The following is a 21009-nucleotide window of genomic DNA, read 5'->3' as shown; positions in this document are numbered from 1 at the left end:
ATCAACTGAAGGGGAAGATTGATTCCTGGTGTTTGTGATGCTCGTAGCAAACTACCTGCCCTCCAGGACACCTACACCACCCGATATCACAGGAAGGCCATAAAGATCATCAAGGACAACAACCACCCGAGCCACTGCCTGTTCACCCCGCTATCATCCAGAAGGCGTTGTCAGTACAGGTGCATCAAAGCAGGGACCGAGAGACTGAAAAACAGCTTCTATCTCAAGGCCATCAGACTGTTAAACAGCCACCACTAACATTGAGTGGCCGCTGCCAACATACTGACTCAACTCCAGCCAACTTTAATAATGGAAATTGATGGAAATTGATCAAAAATGTATCACTAGCCACTTTAAACAATGCCACTTAATATAATGTATATGTATATACTGTACTCTATACCATCTACTGCATCTTGCCTATGCCGTTCTGTACCATCACTCATTCATATATCTTTATGTACATATTCTTCTTTATCCCTTTACACTTGTGTGTATAAGGTAGTAGTTGTGGAATTGTTAGATTACTCGTTGGTTAGTACGGATGGCACTGTGTTAGACTGCATCCAGTTTGCTGAGTAGAGTATTGGAAGCTATTTTATAGATGACATCGCCGAAGTCGAGGATCGGTAGGATAGTCAGTTTTACTAGGGTATGTTTGGCGGCGCGAGTGAAGGAGGCTTTGTTGCGAAATAGAAAGCCGACTCTAGATTTGATTTTGGATTGGAGATGTTTAATTTGAGTCTGGAAGGAGAGTTTACAGTCTAACCAGACACCTAGGTATTTGTAGTTGTCCACATATTCTAGGTCAGAACCGTCCAGAGGTGTGAGGCGGGTCTTTCATTAAAAATATGAGCAAAACTCTAACCTTTAATTAAATTAAAATAATTTAAAGGGAAAAAAACCTTATCTTAAAACATATTTTTCTCAAATATATGTGTGCCACAATTATTGGCACCCCTTCATTCAATACTTTGTGCAACCTCCCTTTGCCATGATAACAGCTCTGAGTCTTCTCCTATAATGCATAATGAGGTTGGAGAACACATGGCAAGGGATCTGAGAACATTCCTCCATACAGAATCTCTCCAGATCCTTCAGATTCCGAGGTACACGCTTGTGGACTGTCCTCTTCAGCTCATCCAACAAGTTCTCTATGGGGTTTAGGTCAGGGGACTGGGACGGCCATGGCAAAACCTTGATTCAGTGGTCAGTGAAGCATTTTTGGGTTGATTTTGAGGTGTGCTTTGGATCATTGTCCTGCTGGAAGATCCAACCATGGCCCAGTTTAAGATTCCTAGCAGAAGCAGTCAGGTTTTGATTTAATATCTGCTGGTACATAATTGAGTCCATGTATCCTAACAAGTTGTCCATGACCTTTGGAAGAAGAACAGCCCCACAACATCAAAGATCCATCACCATTCTTCACAGTGGGGATGAGGTACTTTTCTGCATGGCTATCTTTCTGTCTATGCCAAACCCACCTCTGGTGTTTGTTTTTAAAAAAGCTGTATTTTGGTCTCATCTGACCATGGAACCCGGTCCCATTGAAAGATCCAGTAATGTTTGGCAAACTGTAGGCACTTGAGTTTGTTGTTTGATGACAGCAAAGGCTTTTTATGGCAACCCTCCCAAACAACTTGTGGTTATGTAGGTGGCATTAGTTCATAGTTTTGGAGACTTTCTGACCCCAAGACCCAACTGACGTCTGCAATTCTCCAGCTGTGATCCTTGGATATTTTTTGTCCACTCTTACTATCCTCCTCACTGTGCGTGGTGTCAATATAGACACACATTCTTTTCCAGGCCGATTGTTAACATCTCCAGTTGCTTTAAACTTATTAAGTATTGCCCTGATTGTGGAAATGGCCATTTTCAACCGTTGAGATATATTTTTTAAGCCATTTCCTGATTTGTGCAGCTCAACAATCTTGTCGCACATCATTACTGTATTATCTGGTCTTTCCCATAGTGATTGATGGCTATGGGAACTTGGCCTGTGTGTCACCTCAAATTTATACCCCAGTGAAACACTAAGTCATGGCTTACCACTTAAGTGTTCCTAATCACTCAGGTGAACTTAAAATCGTAAAATATGAATGGGAATATAGTTCAGTTAGATTTTACTCATAAGAATTTCTCGGGGTGCACACATGTTTTGGAGAGAAATATTTATTTCACGTGTATTTTTTTCAATCATTTTACTTAAATTAAAGGTTTGATTTTTGTGAATTTTTTAGAATGAAAGACCAAGAGGATAAACAGCAAAGACCTTTTTTTCACAGCCCATTTTGCTCATGTTTACCATGGGTGCCAATATTAGTGGAGGGCACTGTAGATCTGTACCAGTACAGAGGGATTAATCACCAAGTGACATATGTTTAAGTAAGATTGGATTTTTGGCATTTATAGTAATGGTTATCAACTGTACTGCAGGGATGGAACATAAGTCGCAGAAATAAAGGTTGTGGTGGCAGCTGCAGAGGTATTTGGAGTGTGCAAGATTTGATGTCAGAAGAGTTACAGGGTGTGTTAAGTGGTGGTGTCCCATTCTTTCTGGCTGTTGGCCTGAAGTAGGACTAAATAGATTTAAATAGTGGAGTATGGTATTCATTTATTTTTAATTGTGAGTGTAGTGTTAGATGGTAGAGTGTTTTTTTTTTAATTAAGGAAAGTATAAAGGTGTAATACACCAGTGTAGTAGGTGGCGGTAATGCAACATTTATTGAATGCCAACTGCCGTTAAACCTCATCGAAGAAGTCGCAATACCAGAGATCCAGAGTCCGAGCCCCTCTGTGGTTGTTCTTGCTATCCCACCTTGGTGTCTTCCTCAACCAGTGATAGATCTAGGGTTGCTTGAGAGGGTACGAGATGTTGAGGAAGGAGTAGATTCAGTTGTAAGTGAACATTTAAGAACACAGTACTATGCTTTCTTGAACATATTCACAGATGGATCTAAGGACCCTTAAACAGGAGCAGCTTTTAGTGTTCCTGAGTTTTAAGGTGGCAGTGACGAAAAGAGCAACGGGTGATTTATCTGTTTACACAATGGAGTTGTTGGCCATACTATTGGCTGCAGAGTGGGTGGAGGAGGTGGGGCCAGACAGGGTAGTCATCTGCTCTGACACCTGTGCAGCACTGATGAGCTTAAATTCATGTATGTCTTAGAGCAGACAGGATGTATTGTATGAGGTTTTGCAGTGTTTGTATAGTGTGAAACAGATGGCGGTATTTGTGACGTTCCTCTGGGTACCAGCTCATGTGGGAGTAGAGGGGAATGAGGAAGTGGATATTATTGCCAAGCAGACTCTTAAACATCCTAATGTTGAGATGGAAATATCAATCAGTAAAGCAGAAGTCAAGGGATTAATAAAAACAGTGGTTAAAAATAAGTGGAAAGAGTTGTGGAACAGTGAGAGTAAGGGAAGACACCTGTATAAGATCCAGGAAAGGGTCGGGGCAGGGAGGTCTACAGGCTAAGACTGGCACACACAAGGCTAAATAGTACATTGAAAGTGGTGGGGAAACATCGACTGGGAGGTGTGATCATTGTCAGGAGGAGATGGAGACAGTGGAACATGTTCTATTTCAGTGCCAGAAATATGTGAGAGAAAGGGAGCAATTGTTATTAGATTTGAGGAGTAATGGGGTTGAAGAGCCATGATTAAATGAACTGCTGAATACCTTTTCAGGGGATGTAGTATTTAATTATGTAATTCGTTTCCTTAGGGAGACGATATTATTGGGTAGGATTTAGACCTTCACTGTCTCTGGTCCACACTCCAGTCCAGCTGGTGGCGGTAATGCACCTTAAAGTTGGTTGCCAACCGAGATATAAAATCCACAGATAAAGAAGATGCACAGTCCGCGAGTCATAGAAACGGTGGCTTTGCAGTGTATGGATATAGCACATTTTTGTACAGCCCATTGAAACGAAATCCCCATAAGGACAGTATTGTAAATAGATTTTGTATCCCCAAGGAGAAGGCGATCACACATCTACAACAAGACATGTAAGTTTGTGATGAATTGCGAGCTTCTGTAAAATGTAGTCCGCAAGAGCACGCTAGCGCCACTAGCTAGCTAATGTCGTTGGTTTCGTTAAGGTTATAGCAAGTTAGCTACCTAGCATACCAACATGCTTTTACGAAAGGCGGGAGGGACCCCTAGCGACGATGGGCCTTGTTAGGTATCTGTTGGCTACCAAGCTAGCTCATTTTAAATGCAAGTCACTAAATATAATCATGCGAATGTCGGTCAGTTGATTTGCTCGCTAACTAGCTAGCTAGTAACGTTAGAAAATAAATGTAAAAAAAGCTAGTACTAGTAACTAACAGCAAGGATTGAAATAGCTACTAACGTTAACCAGATTTAGAAACTGCTTAACCAAAATGAATATAACTAGGTTTCTGTCTATGCTCACATTGTTCAGTCATGGGCTAAATTCCCTGCTATAGTAGACGCTAGTTATCTAACGTTAGTTAGCTAATGATGGAAGTTGGCTAGGTAGTGGTCAAGTACACCGCATGGCATGTGGTGTGCATTCCATTTTTTCCCCCCTGAGTTATCGTTAGCTATAAAATATATTTGCTAGTTACCTAACTGATTAACTAACTATTCTATTAGCATGTTGATCGATCCCCATGGATGTTTACCACATTTGAACTGGAATCCCATCATGACATGTTAGTAACCTCACCTTACTAGTTAGCGAAGTGTTCTGGTTATAAGTAACTTTAGCTTTATTCTAATGGTGAATGACTGACAGTTTAATTTTACAAAATATTTACATGCATACTATGCACATAGATAATGTCCAGTTAATCTCAACAAAATGAAAGGTTGGTCATCCTACTGTCGGCTGCTAACTGTAAGGAAGCCAAGAGGGATGGCTAACTAGCCAATGATACATAATGCTCATTTAATGGATGTCCTAAAGTGGTGCATTTAACATCAATTGTCAGTATGGTAAGATTAATCACATTCATCTTAGGCAGTGAGGGCAAAAGTAGTCTCAAAGCTCTGGTTTAGCCCATGTCGTTGACATAGCCTACAATGCTTACTTTTGACTTTGAACAAGAATATGGAAGGATTGTTTAACTTTAGCTATCTAGATTAGAGTACGACTGATTAATCGGAATGGCCGATTTAATTAGGGCCAATTTCAAGTTTTCATAATCGGAAATCGCTATTTTTTGATTTTTTTTCACCTTTATTTAACTACGCAAGTCAGTTAAGAACACATTCTTATTTTCAATGACGCCTAGGAACGAACAGTGGGTTAACTGCCTCGTTCAGGGGCAGAAAGACAGATTTTTACCTTGTCAGCTCGGGGGATTCACTCTTGCAACCTTACAGTTAACTAGTCCAATGCTCTAACCACCTGATTACATTGCACTCCACGAGGAGCCTGCCTGTTACGCGAATGCAGTAGAAGCCAAGGTAAGTTGCTAGCTAGCATTAAACTTATCTTATAAAAAACAATCAATCATAAATCACTAGTTATAACACATGGTTGATGATATTACTAGTTTATCTAGCGTGTCCTGCGCTAGCGTGTCCTGCGTTGCATATAATCGATGCGGTGCTTATCGTTGCTCCAATGTGTACCTAACCATAAACATCAATGCCTTTCTTAAAATCAATACACAGAAGTATATATTTTTAAACCTGCATATTTAGCTAAAAGAAATCCAGGTTCGCAGGGAATATTAACCAGGTGAAATTGTCACTTCTCTTGCGTTCATTGCACGCAGAGTCAGTGTATATGCAACAGTTTGGGCTGCCTAATTTGCCAGAATTTTACGTAATTATGACATGACATTGAAGGTTGTGCAATGTAACAGGAATATTTAGACTCGTGGGATGCCACCCGTTAGATAAAATACGGAACGGTTCCGTATTTCACTGAAAGAATAAACGTCTTGTTTTCGAGATGATAGTTTCCGGATTCTACCATATTAATGACCTAAGGCTCGTATTTCTGTGTGCAATTATGTTATAATTAAGTCTATGATTTGATACAGCAGTCTGACTGAGTGGTGGTAGGCAGCACATACATGTGCAGCACATACAAACATACATGTGTTTTACATAATTTTAAAGGTAATCTTGTTGTTAATCCCACCATAGTGTCCGATTTCAAATATGCTTTTCAGCAAAAGCACTACAAACGATTATGTTAGGTCACCACCAAACCACAATAAGCACAGCCATTTTTCCAGCCAAAGATAGCAGTCACAAAAAGCAGAAAGAGATAAAAATGAATCAATAACCTTTGATGATATTCATCAGATGACACTCATAGGACTTCATGTTCCACAATACATGCATGTTTTGTTTGATAAAGTTCATATTTATATAAAAAAATCAGTTTACATTGGTGCGTTACATTCACTAGTTCCAAAAACATCAAGTGATTTTGCATAGTCACATCGTTTCAACAGAAATACTCATCATAAATGTAGATGATAATACAAGTTATACACATGGAATTATAGATATACCTCTCCTTAATGCAACCGCTGTGTCAGATTATTTATTTTTTTACTTACGGAAAAAGCAAACCATGCAATAATCTGAGACGGCGCTCAGAAAAATTAGTCGCAATTGGCCGCCATGTTGACGTCAACATAAACAAGAAATTACATGATAAATATTCCCTTACCTTTGATCTACATCAGAAAGTATCCCAGGTCCACAATAAATGCTTGATTTGTTCGTTAATGTCCGTTATTTATGTCCAATTAGCTACTTTGGTTAGCGCGTTTGGTAAACAATTCCAAAGTCACAAAGCGCGTCCGCTATAATGTGACGAAATGTCCAAAAGTTCCGTAACAGTCAGTAGAAACATGTCAAACGATGTACTGAATCAATCTTTAGAATATTGTTAACATACATCTTGAATAACGTTCCAACTGGAGAATTACATTGACTTCAGTTGAGCGAGGGAACGGAGCTGCCTCTCACGTGAACGCGCGTGTTCAATGCGTGGTCACCTCATGGCAATGATTACTCATTCCTGTCTCCTTCGGCCCCCCTTCACATTAGTCATCAGACAAAGTTCTGTTGACATCTAGTGGAAGCCGTAGGAAGTGAAAACTCATCCATATCTCGCTGTAATTTCATTGGGAGCTTGGTTGAAAATCTAGCAGCCCCAGTAAAAATCCAAACAGGAAGTGGAACTTCTTAGGTTTTTGCCTGCCATATGAGTTCTGTTATACTCACAGACATAATTCAAACAGTTTTAGATTCTTCAGAGTGTTTTCTATCCAATACTAATAATAATATGCATATATTAGCAACTATGACTGAGGAGCAGGCCGTTTATTCTGGGCACCTCTGTGCACCTTTCATCCAAGCTACTCAATACTGCCCCTGCAGCCATAAGAAGTTAATGAATCGGCGGTAACCAGAAAAGCAGCCTCTGGATGTATGTTTTTCTGCTTGGTTATAGCCTCGTACAGTTTTGTGCCAGCTTGTTATTTCTCTTTTCCTGAAGTTGAATTTATGCAACAGTCACGATAACAGCTGAAAACTCCCTCAAGATCAAATCCCGACCCTTTTACCATCAGGTATTCCAAGACAGGTGAACCATGGGTAAGAATTACAGAAAGAGCCCAGGGCAGATGAGTTGAAGTGGAAGCCGGAATTGAGAACTGCCAATCTGAGGTTCAAAAGTAATTGTTGGTTGTAAGAAATTCTAGCGGGTTTATTTAGAAAACATAACCTACAAAATAATCCGAAAATAGCAAAGTTGGGTCAGAGCTTGCAAAACGACAGCTATCCAGTATGGCACCATCTTTATGCCAAGAAGCGTATCACAAATAAAACCATATAGTCTACTAGTAAATTGTTCTTGACATAATGTCAGGTTTGAAGACCTATGCTTTGACCCTCCATCACTGGGCACACTAAAAGAGTACCAGTATTTTCCATCCCCTTTTGATGAGATCATCATGACTGTTGACAGCCGGGTTGCTTCTAACTAAATGCTCAGCCGTTTTCAATTGGTACCTTTTATTGGCAACCTTATACATCTGCCTTTTGACACAACTTGCAACTCTGTTCCACCTGTTAAATGCAGGTGCACCACAGCTGTTTGTCCTCGGCCTCCAACTCTGTTACTAGCACTGGGGTATAATATGTCCTTGGTGACATATCCAGGATCAGTTAACCCTCAGGGATTTTTCTAGCAGTTTTCTGTCCATGACATTGCTTTTTATTTTTATTTTATATAAATATTCTGCAAAATAACAGCAAGAGATCCTTTACATTTTAATCATTTAGCAGTAGCTCTTATCCAGGGCGACTTATATTTAGTGTACCTTAATTCTTATGGCTAGGGGTTCCCTCGACAACATTCCGCTGAAAAGGCAGCGCCCGAAATTCAGAAATATTTTTTAGAAATATGCAACTTTCATACATTCAGAAGTGCAATAGACCAAATTAAAGCTAAACTTCTTGTTAATCTACCCATCGTGTCCGATTTCAAAAATACTTTACAGCGAAAGCACACCTTATGATTGTTAGGTCAGCTCCTAGTCACCAAAACACACAGCCATTTTCCAGCCAAAGAGAGGAGTCACAAAAAGCAGAAATAGAGAAAATGAATCATTAACCTCTCTAGGGTATGTGGGACGGTAACGTCCTACCTCGTCAACAGCCAGTGAAACTGCAGGGCGCCAAATTCAAAAACAGAAATCCCATAATTTAAATTCCTCAAACATACACGTATTTTACACAATTTTAAAGCTACACTTGTTGTAAATCCAGCCAAAGTGTCCGATTTCAAAAAGGTTTTACGACGAAAGCATACCAAATGATTGTTAGGTATGAGCCAAGTCACAGAAAAAGACAGCCATTTTTCCAGCTAAAGAGAGCAGTAACAAAAAGCAGAAATAGAGAAAATTAATCACTAACCTTTGATAATCTTCATCAGATGACACTCATAGGACTTCATGTTACACAATACATGTTTTCTTTGTTCGGGAAAGTTCATATTTATATCCAAAAATCTGAGTTTAGGCAAGACGCTACTGTATCACTTGGCAAAAAGCCTGAGAAAATGCAGAGCGCCAAATAAAAATTAATTACTAAGAAAATTACTATAAAATCAAACTTTCATTACATCACACATGAAAGATACCAAATTAAAGCTACACTGGTTGTGAATCCAGCCAACATGTCAGAATTCAAATAGGCTTTTCAGCGAAAGCATACTATGCTATTATCTGAGCATAGCACCATAGTAAACAAAAGAGAGAACATTTCAACCCTGCAGGCGCGACACAAAACGCAGAAATAAAAATATAATTCATGCCTTTGACGAGCTTCTGTTGGCACTCCAATATGTCCCATAAACATCACAAATGGCCCTTTTGTTCGTTTAATTCCGTCAATATATATCCAAAATGTCAATTTATTTGGCGCGTTTGATCCAGAAAAACACCGGTTCCAACTTGCTCAAACGTGACGACAAAATATCCCAAAGGTTACCTGTAAACGTTTCCAAAAAATGTCAAACTACTTATGTAATACAACTTTAGGTATTTTTTTACGTTAATAATCGATAAAATTGAAGACGGGATATGTGTTCAATACAGGATTAAAACGATATGTAGCATGCCTTCTGTTTGATTGAAGCGCATGTCCAGGACACCTGGAGTGCCTCTACTTCAAGATGGCCGTATTTCTTCATTACGCAAAGGAATAACCTTCTACCTATTTCTCTGAACTGTTGACATCTAGTGGAAGCCGTAGGAACTGCAAGCAATTTGCTTAGAAATCTGGTTTCCCAATAAAATCATTGAAAAGAGTGACCTCAGCCTCCCGGGTGGCGCAGTGGTCTAGGGCACTGCATCGCAGTGCCACCAGAGTCTCTGGGTTCGCGCCCAGGCTCTGTCGCAGCCGGCCGCGACCGGGAGGTCCGTGGGGCGACGCACAATTGGCCTAGCGTCGTCCGGGTTAGGGAGGGTTTGGCCGGTAGGGATATCCTTGTCTCATCGCGCTCCAGCGACTCCTGTGGCGGGACGGGCGCAGTGCGCGCTAACCGAGGGGGCCGGGTGCACGGTGTTTCCTCCGACACATTGGTGCGGCTGGCTTCCGGGTTGGAGGCGCGCTGTGTTAAGAAGCAGTGCGGCTTGGTTGGGTTGTGCTTCGGAGGACGCATGGCTTTCGACCTTCGTCTCTCCCGAGCCCGTACGGGAGTTGTAGCAATGAGACAAGATAGTAATTACTAGCGATTGGATACCACGAAAATTGGGGAGAAAAGGGGAGATTTTTTTTAAAAATAAGTGACCTCAAAAAAAAAAAAAACTTCTGAATGGTTTGTCCTCGGGGTTTCACCTGCTAAATACGTTCTGTTATACTAAGACATGATTCAAACGGTTTTAGAAACTTCAGAGTGTTGTCTATCCAATATACATATCTTATCTCCTGGGAATGAGTAACTGGCAGTTGAATTTGGGTATGCTTTTCATCCAAACGTGAAAATGCTGCCCCCTACCCTAGAGAAGTTAACCTTTGATCTTCATCAGATGACACTCAGGACTTCATGTTACACAATACATGTATGTTTTGTTTGATAAAGTTCATATTTATATCCAAAAATTTCAGTTTACTTTGGTGCTTTATGGTCAGTAATGTTGTGCCTCGAAAACATCCGGCAATTTTTCAGAGAGCCACGTCAATTTACAGAAATACTCATAATAAACTTTGATAAAAGATAAGTGTTATGCACAGAATTATAGATATACTTCTCCTTAATGCAACCGCTGTGTCAGATTTCAAAAAAGCTTTACGGAAAAAGCAAACCATGCAATAATCTGAGTACGGCGCTCAGACAAACAAGCAATGCAGATACCCGCCATATTGTGGAGTCAACAGAAGTCAGAAATAGCGTTATAAATATTCACTTACCTTTGATGATCTTCATCAGAATGCACTCCCAGGAATCCCAGTTCCACAAATGTTTGATTTGTTCTATAAAGTCCATAATTGATGTCCAAATACTTCCTTTTGTTAGCGCGTTCAGTTCACAATCCAAACTCACGAGGCGCGGGCAAGTCCAGGCGAAAGTTCAGATAAAAAGTTATATTACAGTTCGTAGAAACATGTCAAACGATGTATAGAATCAATCTTTAGGATGTTTTTAACAAATCTTCAACAATGTTCTTTAGAATTGCAATGGAACGCAGGTCGCTTTCACGTGAGCACGCGTGACCAGCTCATACCACTCTGGCAGACCCCTGACTCAATCAGCTCTCCTTCCCCCCTCCTTCACAGTAGAAGCATCAAACAAGGTTCTAAAGACTGTTGATATCTAGTGGAAGCATTAGGAAGTGCAATATGACCCCATTTCCACTGTATATTCGATAGGCAAAGAGTTGAAAAACTACAAACCTCAGATTTCCCACTTCCTGGTTGGATTGTTTCTCAGGTTTTCGCCTGCCATATGAGTTCTGTTATACTCACAGACATCATTCAAACAGTTTTAGAAACTTCCGAGTGTTTTCTATCCAATACTACTAATAATATGCATATATTAGCTTCTGGACCAGAGTAGCAGGAAGTTTACTCTGGGCACGCTTTTCATCCGAACGTGAAAATGCTGCCCCCTATCCCAAACAGGTTAAGATGGCTATCTGAGACAACCACATCAGTCATAGCTACTTTGAGGGAAAATGTACTTACTATCAGCAAAGTCAAAGCTAGTAGTAGGGGGCGGTCAAGTGCCAGTCTACTTTTTCCATTGAGTGGTGGTGCTGTGGTATTATTTTTTTTTTAGATACTCTTTGAAGGTAGGGTTTCTGATCTTTTTGGAAGATGGGCAGGGGTTCTGCTGTCCTAGCTTGAGGGGGAAGCTGGTTCCACCATTGGAGTGCCAGGACAGAGAAGAGCTTGGACTGGGCTGAGCGGGAGCTGCCCTTTCTTAGGTGTGGGAGGGCCAAGAGACCAGAGGTGGCAGAACGGAGTACTCGGGTTGTGGTGTAGAGTTTGAGCATAGCCTGAAGAAGGGAGGGGCAGTTCCTCTTGCTGCTTCGTAGGCAAGTACTATGGTCTGCGAGCTTTGTCTGGAAGCCAGTGGAGCGGGGTGACATGGGAGAATTTGGGAAGGTTAAATGCCAGGTGGGCTGTAGCGTTATTGATAAGTTGCATGGGTTTGACGGAATAAGGGGGAGCCCAGCCAACAGCGAGTTGCAGTAATCCAGACGGGAGATGACAAGTGCCTGGTTTAGGACCTGCGCCGCTTTCTGTGTGAGGTAGGGTCTTACTCTGCGGATGTTGTAGATCATCAAAATGCACGAGCGAGCACTGCTTTGTTGTTTGCAGAGAACGACAGGGTGTTGTCCAGTGTCATTTTTATTTTTTTGCATTTTGGGAGGGGGGAAACTAATGGCGAGGTCATGGAGCAGGCAAGCCGTCCCCTGGAGGTACAGCAGCTCTGTCTTTTTGAGATTGAGGTGGTTGGCCGACATCCATGCTGAAATCTCTGCCAGGCACACAGAGGTGCGTGTCACCACCTGGGTGTCGGAAAGAAAAAAGGAGTTGTCATCTGCATAGAAATGATATGAGACCATGTGAGGATATGACAGAGCTGAATGACTTGGTGTGTTGAGAGGACAGGGCCTAGAACCAAGCCATGGGGGATACCAGTAGTGAGAGTACGTGTTGCAGACAGAGCTTCACCATGTCCCCTGGTAGGAACGGCCTGCCAGGTAGGATGCGATCCAAGAGTATGCCTGAGGCGCCCAGCCCTGAGAGAGTGGAAAGGAGGATCTGATGGTTCACTGTTCTCATCTTCCTAGATCTATCCGCTGCCTTCGACACAGAGTAGAGCGAGTCGGATTTGGCAATGCGGAGAGCCTCTGACACAGAAGAGCAGTCTAGGTTGAGTGACCCTGTCTTGAAGCATGGCTGGTTAGGGTTAAGAACATCATTCTGAGAGAGAGAGCAGGAGTTGGTCAGCTCCAGTGTTTAAAAATAAAATTATAACAACGGGATACCGGTCTGTATTTTGACGTTAGCGGGATCGAGTGTTTTGTTTCTTGAGGAGGAGAGTTTTTGAAGTCCGAAGGAACACAGTCAGGGATGAGGGTAGTGAGAAATGGGAGAAGATCTCCAGACAGGGGAATACAGGGGATTAGGTTGGGTGGCAAGACCTCACTAGTCGAAGTATTTCATCTGGAGAGACGGGAGAAAGAGTTCAAGGCGTAGGGTAGTTCTGTGTGTGGGACCAGTGAACTCAATAGGCTGAGTGAATGAGGAGCGGATGTCGTCAACCTTTTCAAAGTGGTTGAAAACGTGGTCCGCAGGGGTGGACAATTGAGAGACAAGGTGTGAGTTTCTTTGGGGTAGAGGCAGAAGCTTGAAATTTAGACTGATAGAAAGTGGCTTTAGCAGTGGATAAGGAGGTAGAGGGAGTGAAAGCATGATAGGTCCTCCGGAAGTTTAGTTGTATTCCTTTTCAGTGATGATTGATACATTGACTTTGGTCTGAAGCCAACCTTTCTGTCCTGGAGAAGAAAAAGGCACTGGTAACTCTCTACATTTTCTGTAGAATGTTGTCATTCATTGAGTTTCTTCATCTGTGATCCCAGGCATCCGGCGACTGCTAAGTGGTATGACAGGCGGGACTCCGTCTACATCGAGTTCTGCGTAGCGGACAGCAAGGATGTCAAGATCAATTTCGAGGATGCAAAGTTTGTTTTCAGGTGAGTTATAACTTCTGTCAGTGGAGGTTTAAAGGAGACGTTTGGCGAACTGCTCTAGGCATTTGATAATTCCTCGAATTCAGATTTAGTCACATTTATGCTGAATTTCCTTTCACCCCTCCCTTCACCAGTTGTCTTGGAGGAACTGATCAAGTCAAACATGAGAACGAAGTAGACCTTTTCGAAGGCATTGATCAAAGTGTGAGTAACTTCATTGCATTGTCTTCCTGTCTTCAGGACAAGATGCAGATTGCATCTGACAAGATATAACTAAGGGGACTTAGTTTTGCAGCATGAAAGTGTACATGTATCTCTCTTGTACACACAGGAATCCATTCACAAACGCACAGATCGGTCAGTGTTGTGCTGTTTACGAAAAGCTGAACCTGGGAAAGCGTGGCCTAGGCTAACAAAAGAGAAGGCTAAGGTCAGGGATGGTGTATAATATATTTTCCATAATATATACACTAAATGGCCAAAAGTATCTTGACACCCTTTCAAATTAGCAGATTTGGCTATTTCAGCCACACCCGTTGCTGGCGGGTGTATAAAATTGAGCACACCTCCATCCAATCTCCATAGACAAACATTGGCAGTAGAATGGCCAGTGCTGAAGAGCTCAGTGACTTTCAACATGGCACTGTCATGGGATGCCACCTTTTCAACAAGTCAGTTGTTCAAATTTCTTCCCTGCTAGAGCTTCCCCAGTCGACTAAGTGCTGTTTTTGTGAAGTGGAAATGTTAGGCAACAAGCTCAAGAGAACAGGACCGGCGAGTGCTGAAGCATGTAAAAAAAAAAATATATCTGTCCTCAGTTGTAATACTCACTACAGAGTTCCAGGAGAACTGCTCACTGACAGGGATGTAAACAAATTTGTGCACAACATTTGAGAGTAATGAGCATATTGAGAATAATGAACATTTTCATGAAGCTTCCAACACGTCTTGTGCTGATGTTGCTTTTCATTAATGCTGTTCTACTGCCAATGAAACTATGGCGATTGTATGGATGTGTGCTCGATTTCATACACCTGTCAGGAACGGTTGTGGCTGAAATAACCAAATCCACTAATTTGAAGGGGTGTCCACATACTTTTGTATGTAGTTATATATTAGTTAAATATATAGTTAACTAATATATCTATATAGTTAATTTAAATGCACATTTTCTGTATTTGGTGCATAATTGATTTTGGAACACTGAACTCTAAATGCATGTAAGGAGCCTGGAAGATGACATCCTCCAAACGAGCATCTGCAATGCTTTTTGTCATGCAAGATATTCCTCAACAGTTAACTTGGCTCAGTGTCGACTTTAACAACTGGAAGGACTGGGAGGGCGACTCAGACGAGGAACTAGGCAACTTCGATAATTTCCCAGAGGGGGGAGACGGGGATATGGCATTCAACACACAAGAAGCGATGGCTAAAGTAAGGGCCCTAGGGCAAACTGAACTTGCACTTGATTGCTGTATGAAAGGTTGGGCAAAGATTGTACAAGTAATATAAGCCAACATGATGATATTTGTCTACAGCTGTAATGTGTGATTCTGGTTGCAGATGATGAACAACATGGGAGGGGAAGACTGCCTACCTGATCTAGATGATGTTGATGATGTAAGAGCTTTTCTGTGGAGTTCCTTCTTTCCCTCAGTTTCACTTCACTTGGCTTAATACAAAAACATATCTCACTCAAGTCATGTCCCTCTTGTATATGGGTTTGCTAATGAATGATCAGTGTCTCTTCAGAATGTGTGGGACACAATAAGCACTTGCAAAACCTTAATCGCAATGGTCATATTTCGCTTGATCGCATGCTTTTTTGCTTGATCGCATGCTTTTTTTCTATTCCTGTTTAGGATGAGTCTGCAGATAGTGACGATGAAAGTAAGTGAAATGTTTTCTGACCAGATACTGAGCTTTCGAATGAAATTTTATACCCAGACATCCCTTAACCCTGAAAATGTTTTGATGCAAAATGTTCCATGCGAAGTATATTTTTTTGACCATGTGGCCATTTGTTAACTTTACATTATTTATAACTGTTGGTTTTATTTTCAGAAATGCCTGATTTGGAATAAAAGGCCTCAAAATCCAGAAAGGAAGGCAGGGGGAATCATCAAGACTATCTTGAAATAGAAGGCAGTGGGTAAAAACACTGTACATGAGTCGGTAGCCACATTTAAATCCAGAGCTCTTTTCCAATCAGTCCACTGAAGGTTAATATGTATAGTGTTGTACGGAGCAGCAGTCTCCACTTCCATTTGCAGTGCTGCACTCTTGGCGTATCCTGTTTTACTATTAATTATTACAAGTAAGCATTTATGATTTGTTCTGAAGTACTGTATAGTAATCATCCTCAACCTAGAAAACAATACATGTGAAGACATTTATGAGCAGTTGACTAATGTTATGAAGTGTAATTAAACGGACAAATGTTTTACACCCCCCGCCTCATGGATCTGTGTTTGAAGTTAGTTGATCAGGTAACAATTTCTGTTTGGTTCCCTCTTGTGATCTGCCTCCTGTGGCATATAGATAGTGATCAGAGAAACAGTTCAAAGTTTCAGTACCTTCGCCTTTAAACTTACATGTTACCCCTTTCCTCCTCACCTGTTAAATTGCAAAAACAGTATCAATGTTCATAAGATTTGAATGTTCTGAAATTCTGTCTTAATTAATGTTCTTCTCGAATATACATTTTATGTTACCAGTTTTATTTTTTACTAATTCCATATTGATATTATCTAACAGCAGATCACATGAAGACAAATTGATAGGAGGCTTGAAGCTCGGTTTGACAAATATCTGGTTGTTTTTGTTTTTTTACCTTCAAGAATCTTTCCATCTGTTTAGAGTTGTGGCAGAGTACATTACAATACTCCTGGGTCTTGTGTGGTGAGGGGGTTGATGGGGGGGATATGACATGGTAAACCTGTGTATTGACCAAATTAAACTTGCACTGTCAAGAAAATATGAGGTAAATGTGTAGTTATTGGTGTGTATGTCAAACCTGTAAAGTTATCACAGGCTTAAGCACTTCAAATGATGTTGAGTTACACTGGAAAATCATTTTTTTGTATACATCTTTCTAAGAACTAAGACTCGTGTTTCCCATGGTGCAAGTATTTGAAGACGGGCTATGCATGTTTCATGTCAAATAAATTTTGAGAAGACACTGCTTTCAGTGGTGTGTGACTTTTCATACATTTCAAATGGAAATGGGAGGACATGGCAACTGTACTTAATTAATCACTGTTTACCAAACAAGTTACCAAGAAAACTGCATCGAGCAAATATCCTAGAAATAATTCTGCTCCATGTTTGCTTTCATTTGGGTATGTCATTTTAGGAGATTTTTTTTTTAAAGGGGCAGATCCTTTATCACACCCACCCCTTCCCTAAAATGAATGCTCTGCGCCCCAGCACCAGAGGGTTGTACATACACCAGCGCTTGCGTGCGTGCTAGTTCCCTTTACTTTTATTTATAGGCTACATAACCTGGTCTAAGCAACGTTTGAGGATATATTGTACCGTTGGTTATCAAAATATGTTCTTTCAGTATGAAAAGTTGGAAATGTTCTTTGTTGTGAAATCGAGAGGAGAATGACATCACTGACCGAGATGCAGATGACCACCTGCTACCATAGGACATAGGGAAGGCTAAAATATGGCCAACGAAAATTTGTACAAATGACATTTGAACCGGGCCATATCATAGTTACTGTGGGAAAAGTGGTTTCTGTCACTATAATGGAATATTATTAATGTAGTACATGGCACTACATACCATTTCATTTGTCTGGGAATTTTTGTTAATGTTTAGGAATTAAACGTCACCCTCCCAACTCAGCGATATCTCAGCATAACTTCCTGTAGCAGCATTATGACCAGACACCTTTTGCGCTGTAATGATTCCAGGAGACATCCCATTGGGTCCTTGAGCCGGCCTTTCTCTTCGGTATTGAATGAGAATAATTAAATAGTGCAAAACGATTAGGAACTGCGAGACAGGTGATCACATGAGACATAAACATAAAATCCAGATGGAGCTGAATGATGGTTAGTCGATTAATCAGGCTGTAATACACAATTAATTGGTATGTACAGCCTGAAACTAATGCCTGCAAAATAGTGTAAATGTTCCTTACAAGCCAGAATGTTAAATAAAATTACATTTAAACTTACTCTACCGGTTGTCTATGTGGTCTGTTCTTCAGCTGCTTGAAATTTGAGACAAAATATATACAGTAAAGTATTGTAAGATACATTTACATGATTTTGCAGTCATTTCCCCTATTCATCTGTAACTACACTAACATTCATACCTATTTTTAAATTACATGGTATATCTGGATTTTTGTGTGTAGTTTAAAGTACAGGTAGGCCCTACATCCAATTATTTACGATGCATTTGGAAAGTATTCAGACACCTTCCCTTTTTCCACATTTTACATTACAGCCTTATTCTAAAATTGATTAAATTGTTTTGTATTTTCCTCATCAATCTACACACAATACCCCATAATGACAAAGCAGAAACAGGTTTTTTGAACATGTTTCTAATTTATAAAAAATAAGTGAAATATCACAATTACATAAGTATTCAAACCCTTTACTCAGTACTTTGTTGAAGAGCTTTTGGTAGCGATTACAGCCTCGAGTCTAATTGGGTATGAAGCTGTATTTGGGGAGTTTCTCCCATTCTTCTCTGCAGATCCTCTCAAGCTCTGTCAGGTTGGACAGGGAGCTTCGCTGCACAGCTATTTTCAGGTCTCTCCAGAGATGTTCGATCACATTCAAGTCTGGGCTCTGGCTGGGCTACTCAAGGACATTCAGGGACTTGTCTCGAAGCCACTCATGCATTGTCTTCGCTGTGTGCTTATGGTTGTTGTCCTGTTGGAAGGTGAACCTTGGAGCAGGTTTTCATCCGCCCTGGAGCAGGTTTTCATCCAGGATCTTTCAGTACTTTGCTCCGTTCATCTTTTCCTGACTAGTTTCCCAGTCTCTGCCGCTGAAAAACATCCCCACAACATGATGCTGCCACCACCATGCTTCACCATAGGGATGGTGCCAGGTTTCCTCCAGATGTGACGCTTGGCATTCAGGCCAAAGAGTTCAATCTTGGTTTCATAAGACCAGAGAATATTGTTTCTCATAGTCAGAGAGACTATGAAATGTTTTAAATTTGAGATTCTTCAAAGTAGCCACCCTTGCACACTCTTGGCATTTACTCAACCAGCTTCATGAGGTAGTCACCTGAAATGCATTTCAATTAACATGTGTGCCTTGTTAAAAGTAAATTTGTGGAATTTCTTTATGTCTTTGAGCCAATCTGTTGTGTTGTGACAAGGTAAGGGTGGTATAGGATAGCCCTATTTGGTAAAAGACCAAGTCCATATTATGGCAAGAACAGCCCAAATAAGCAGAAACAACAGTCCATCATTACTTTAAGTCATGAAGGTCAGTCAATCCAGAACATTTCAAGAACTTTTAAAGTTTCTTCAAGTGCAGTCGCAAAAACCATGAAGCGCTATGATGAAACTGGCTCTCATGAGCACTGCACAGGAAAAGAACACCCAGTGTTACCTCTGCTGCAGAGGATAAATTTATTAGAGTTAACTGTACCTCAGATTACAGCCCAAATAAATGCTTCACACAGTTCAAGTAACAGACACATCTCAACATCAACTGTTCAGAGGAGACTGTGAATCAGGCTTTCATGGTCAAATTGCTTTTTGGACACCAAAATGAAGAGATTTGCTTGGGCCAAGAAACACGAGCAATGGACATTAGACCGGTGGATATCTATCCTTTGGTCTCATGAGTCCAAATTAGATTTTTTGGGGTTCCAATCGCTGTGTTAGACGCAAAGTATGTGAACGGATGATCTCTGCATGTGGGGTTCCCACCGTGAAGCATGGAGGAGGTGTGATGGTGTGGGGGTGCTTTGCTGGTGACACTGTGATTTATTTAGAATTCAAAGCACACATAACCAGCATGTGTATCACAGCATTCTGCAGCGATACGCCATCCCATCTGGTTTGCGCTTAGTGGGACTATCATTTGTTTTTCAACAGGACAATGACCAAACACACCTCCAGGCTGTGTAAGGGCTATTTGACCAAGAAGGAGAGTGATGGAGTGCTGCATCAGATGACCTGGCCTCCACAATCACCTGACCTCAACCCAATTGAGATAGTTTGGGATGAGTTGGACCACAGAGTGAAGAAAAAGCAGCCAACAAGTGCTTAGCTTATGTGGGAACTCCTTCAAGACTGTTGGAAAAGCATTCCAGGTGAAACTGGTTGAGAGAATGCCAAGAATGTGCAAAGCTGTCATCAAGGCAAATTGTGGCTACTTTGAAGAATAAAGTATAAAAGATTAAAGGATAAAATATATTTGTTTAACACTTTTTTGGTTACTACATGATTCCATATGTGCTATTTCATAGTTTTGATGTCTTCCCTATTGTTCTACAATGTAGAAAATTGTAAAAAATGAGTAGGTGTGTCCAAACTTTGGACTGGTAATGTAGAGTTTTGTCCTGTATAATTTAATTAATTCTTATGGAAGACTGCTCCTACTGGAGAGTGTCAATATGGCTGACCGGTGGCTACAAAGTCTTTTGATGGCCAATTCAACCACACCAGCCACTGCCTGCTCACCCTGCTATCATCCAGAATGCGAGGTCAGAACAGCTGCATCAATCTGGGACCGAGAGACTGAAAAACAGCTTCTATCTCAATGCCATCTGTTAAATAGCAATCCCTAGCACCTTCACAGGCTGCTGCCCTATATACATAGACTTGAAATCACTGGACACTTTAATAATGGAACACTAGTCACTTTAATAATGTTTACATCATTTGCATTACTCATCTTATATGTATATACTGTATTCTATTCTACTGTATTTTAGTCTATGCCGCTCCGACATTGCTCATCCAAATATTTATATATTCTTAATTCCGTTCCTTTACTTTAGATTTGTGTGAATTGTTGTGAAATTGTTAGATATTACTTGTAAGATATTACTACACTGTTGGAGCTAGAAACACAAGCATTTTGTTTCGCCCACAATAACATCTGCTAAACCTGTATGTGAGCAATACAATTTGATTTGATTTACATCGTATCAGCAATCTAGGTTTTGTATCGTTGCCTACGTCAGATGACAATTCTCCTAATATGGACTCTTCCGGTGCTAGGACCCAGAGCTCTCCTGGCTGCCCGCAGCGTGTAAACTCCAGAGACGGAAGAGGAAGCGAGACAACCCATTCGCTGTTTTAT

At 40.9% G+C, this 21009-nt stretch overlaps 1 protein-coding gene across 1 annotated transcript; it reads left to right on the top strand.

Moving 5' to 3' along the window:
• The first annotated feature begins 3844 nt into the window (after window positions 1–3844).
• LOC111976499 (prostaglandin E synthase 3) lies at window positions 3845–16161 on the top strand. The gene is made up of 8 exons (XM_024005352.2): window positions 3845–4014; window positions 13603–13716; window positions 13848–13917; window positions 14045–14143; window positions 15010–15147; window positions 15277–15333; window positions 15576–15603; window positions 15778–16161. Coding segments are annotated over exons 1-8 (528 nt in total). The 5' UTR covers window positions 3845–4012; the 3' UTR covers window positions 15798–16161.
• Window positions 16162–21009: the final 4848 nt, after the last annotated feature.

Source organism: Salvelinus sp. IW2-2015, linkage group LG17 (genome assembly GCF_002910315.2).
Source record: "Salvelinus sp. IW2-2015 linkage group LG17, ASM291031v2, whole genome shotgun sequence".
NCBI classification, from domain to species: Eukaryota; Metazoa; Chordata; class Actinopteri; order Salmoniformes; family Salmonidae; genus Salvelinus; species Salvelinus sp. IW2-2015.
This window is presented reverse-complemented; position numbering and strand designations above follow the sequence as displayed.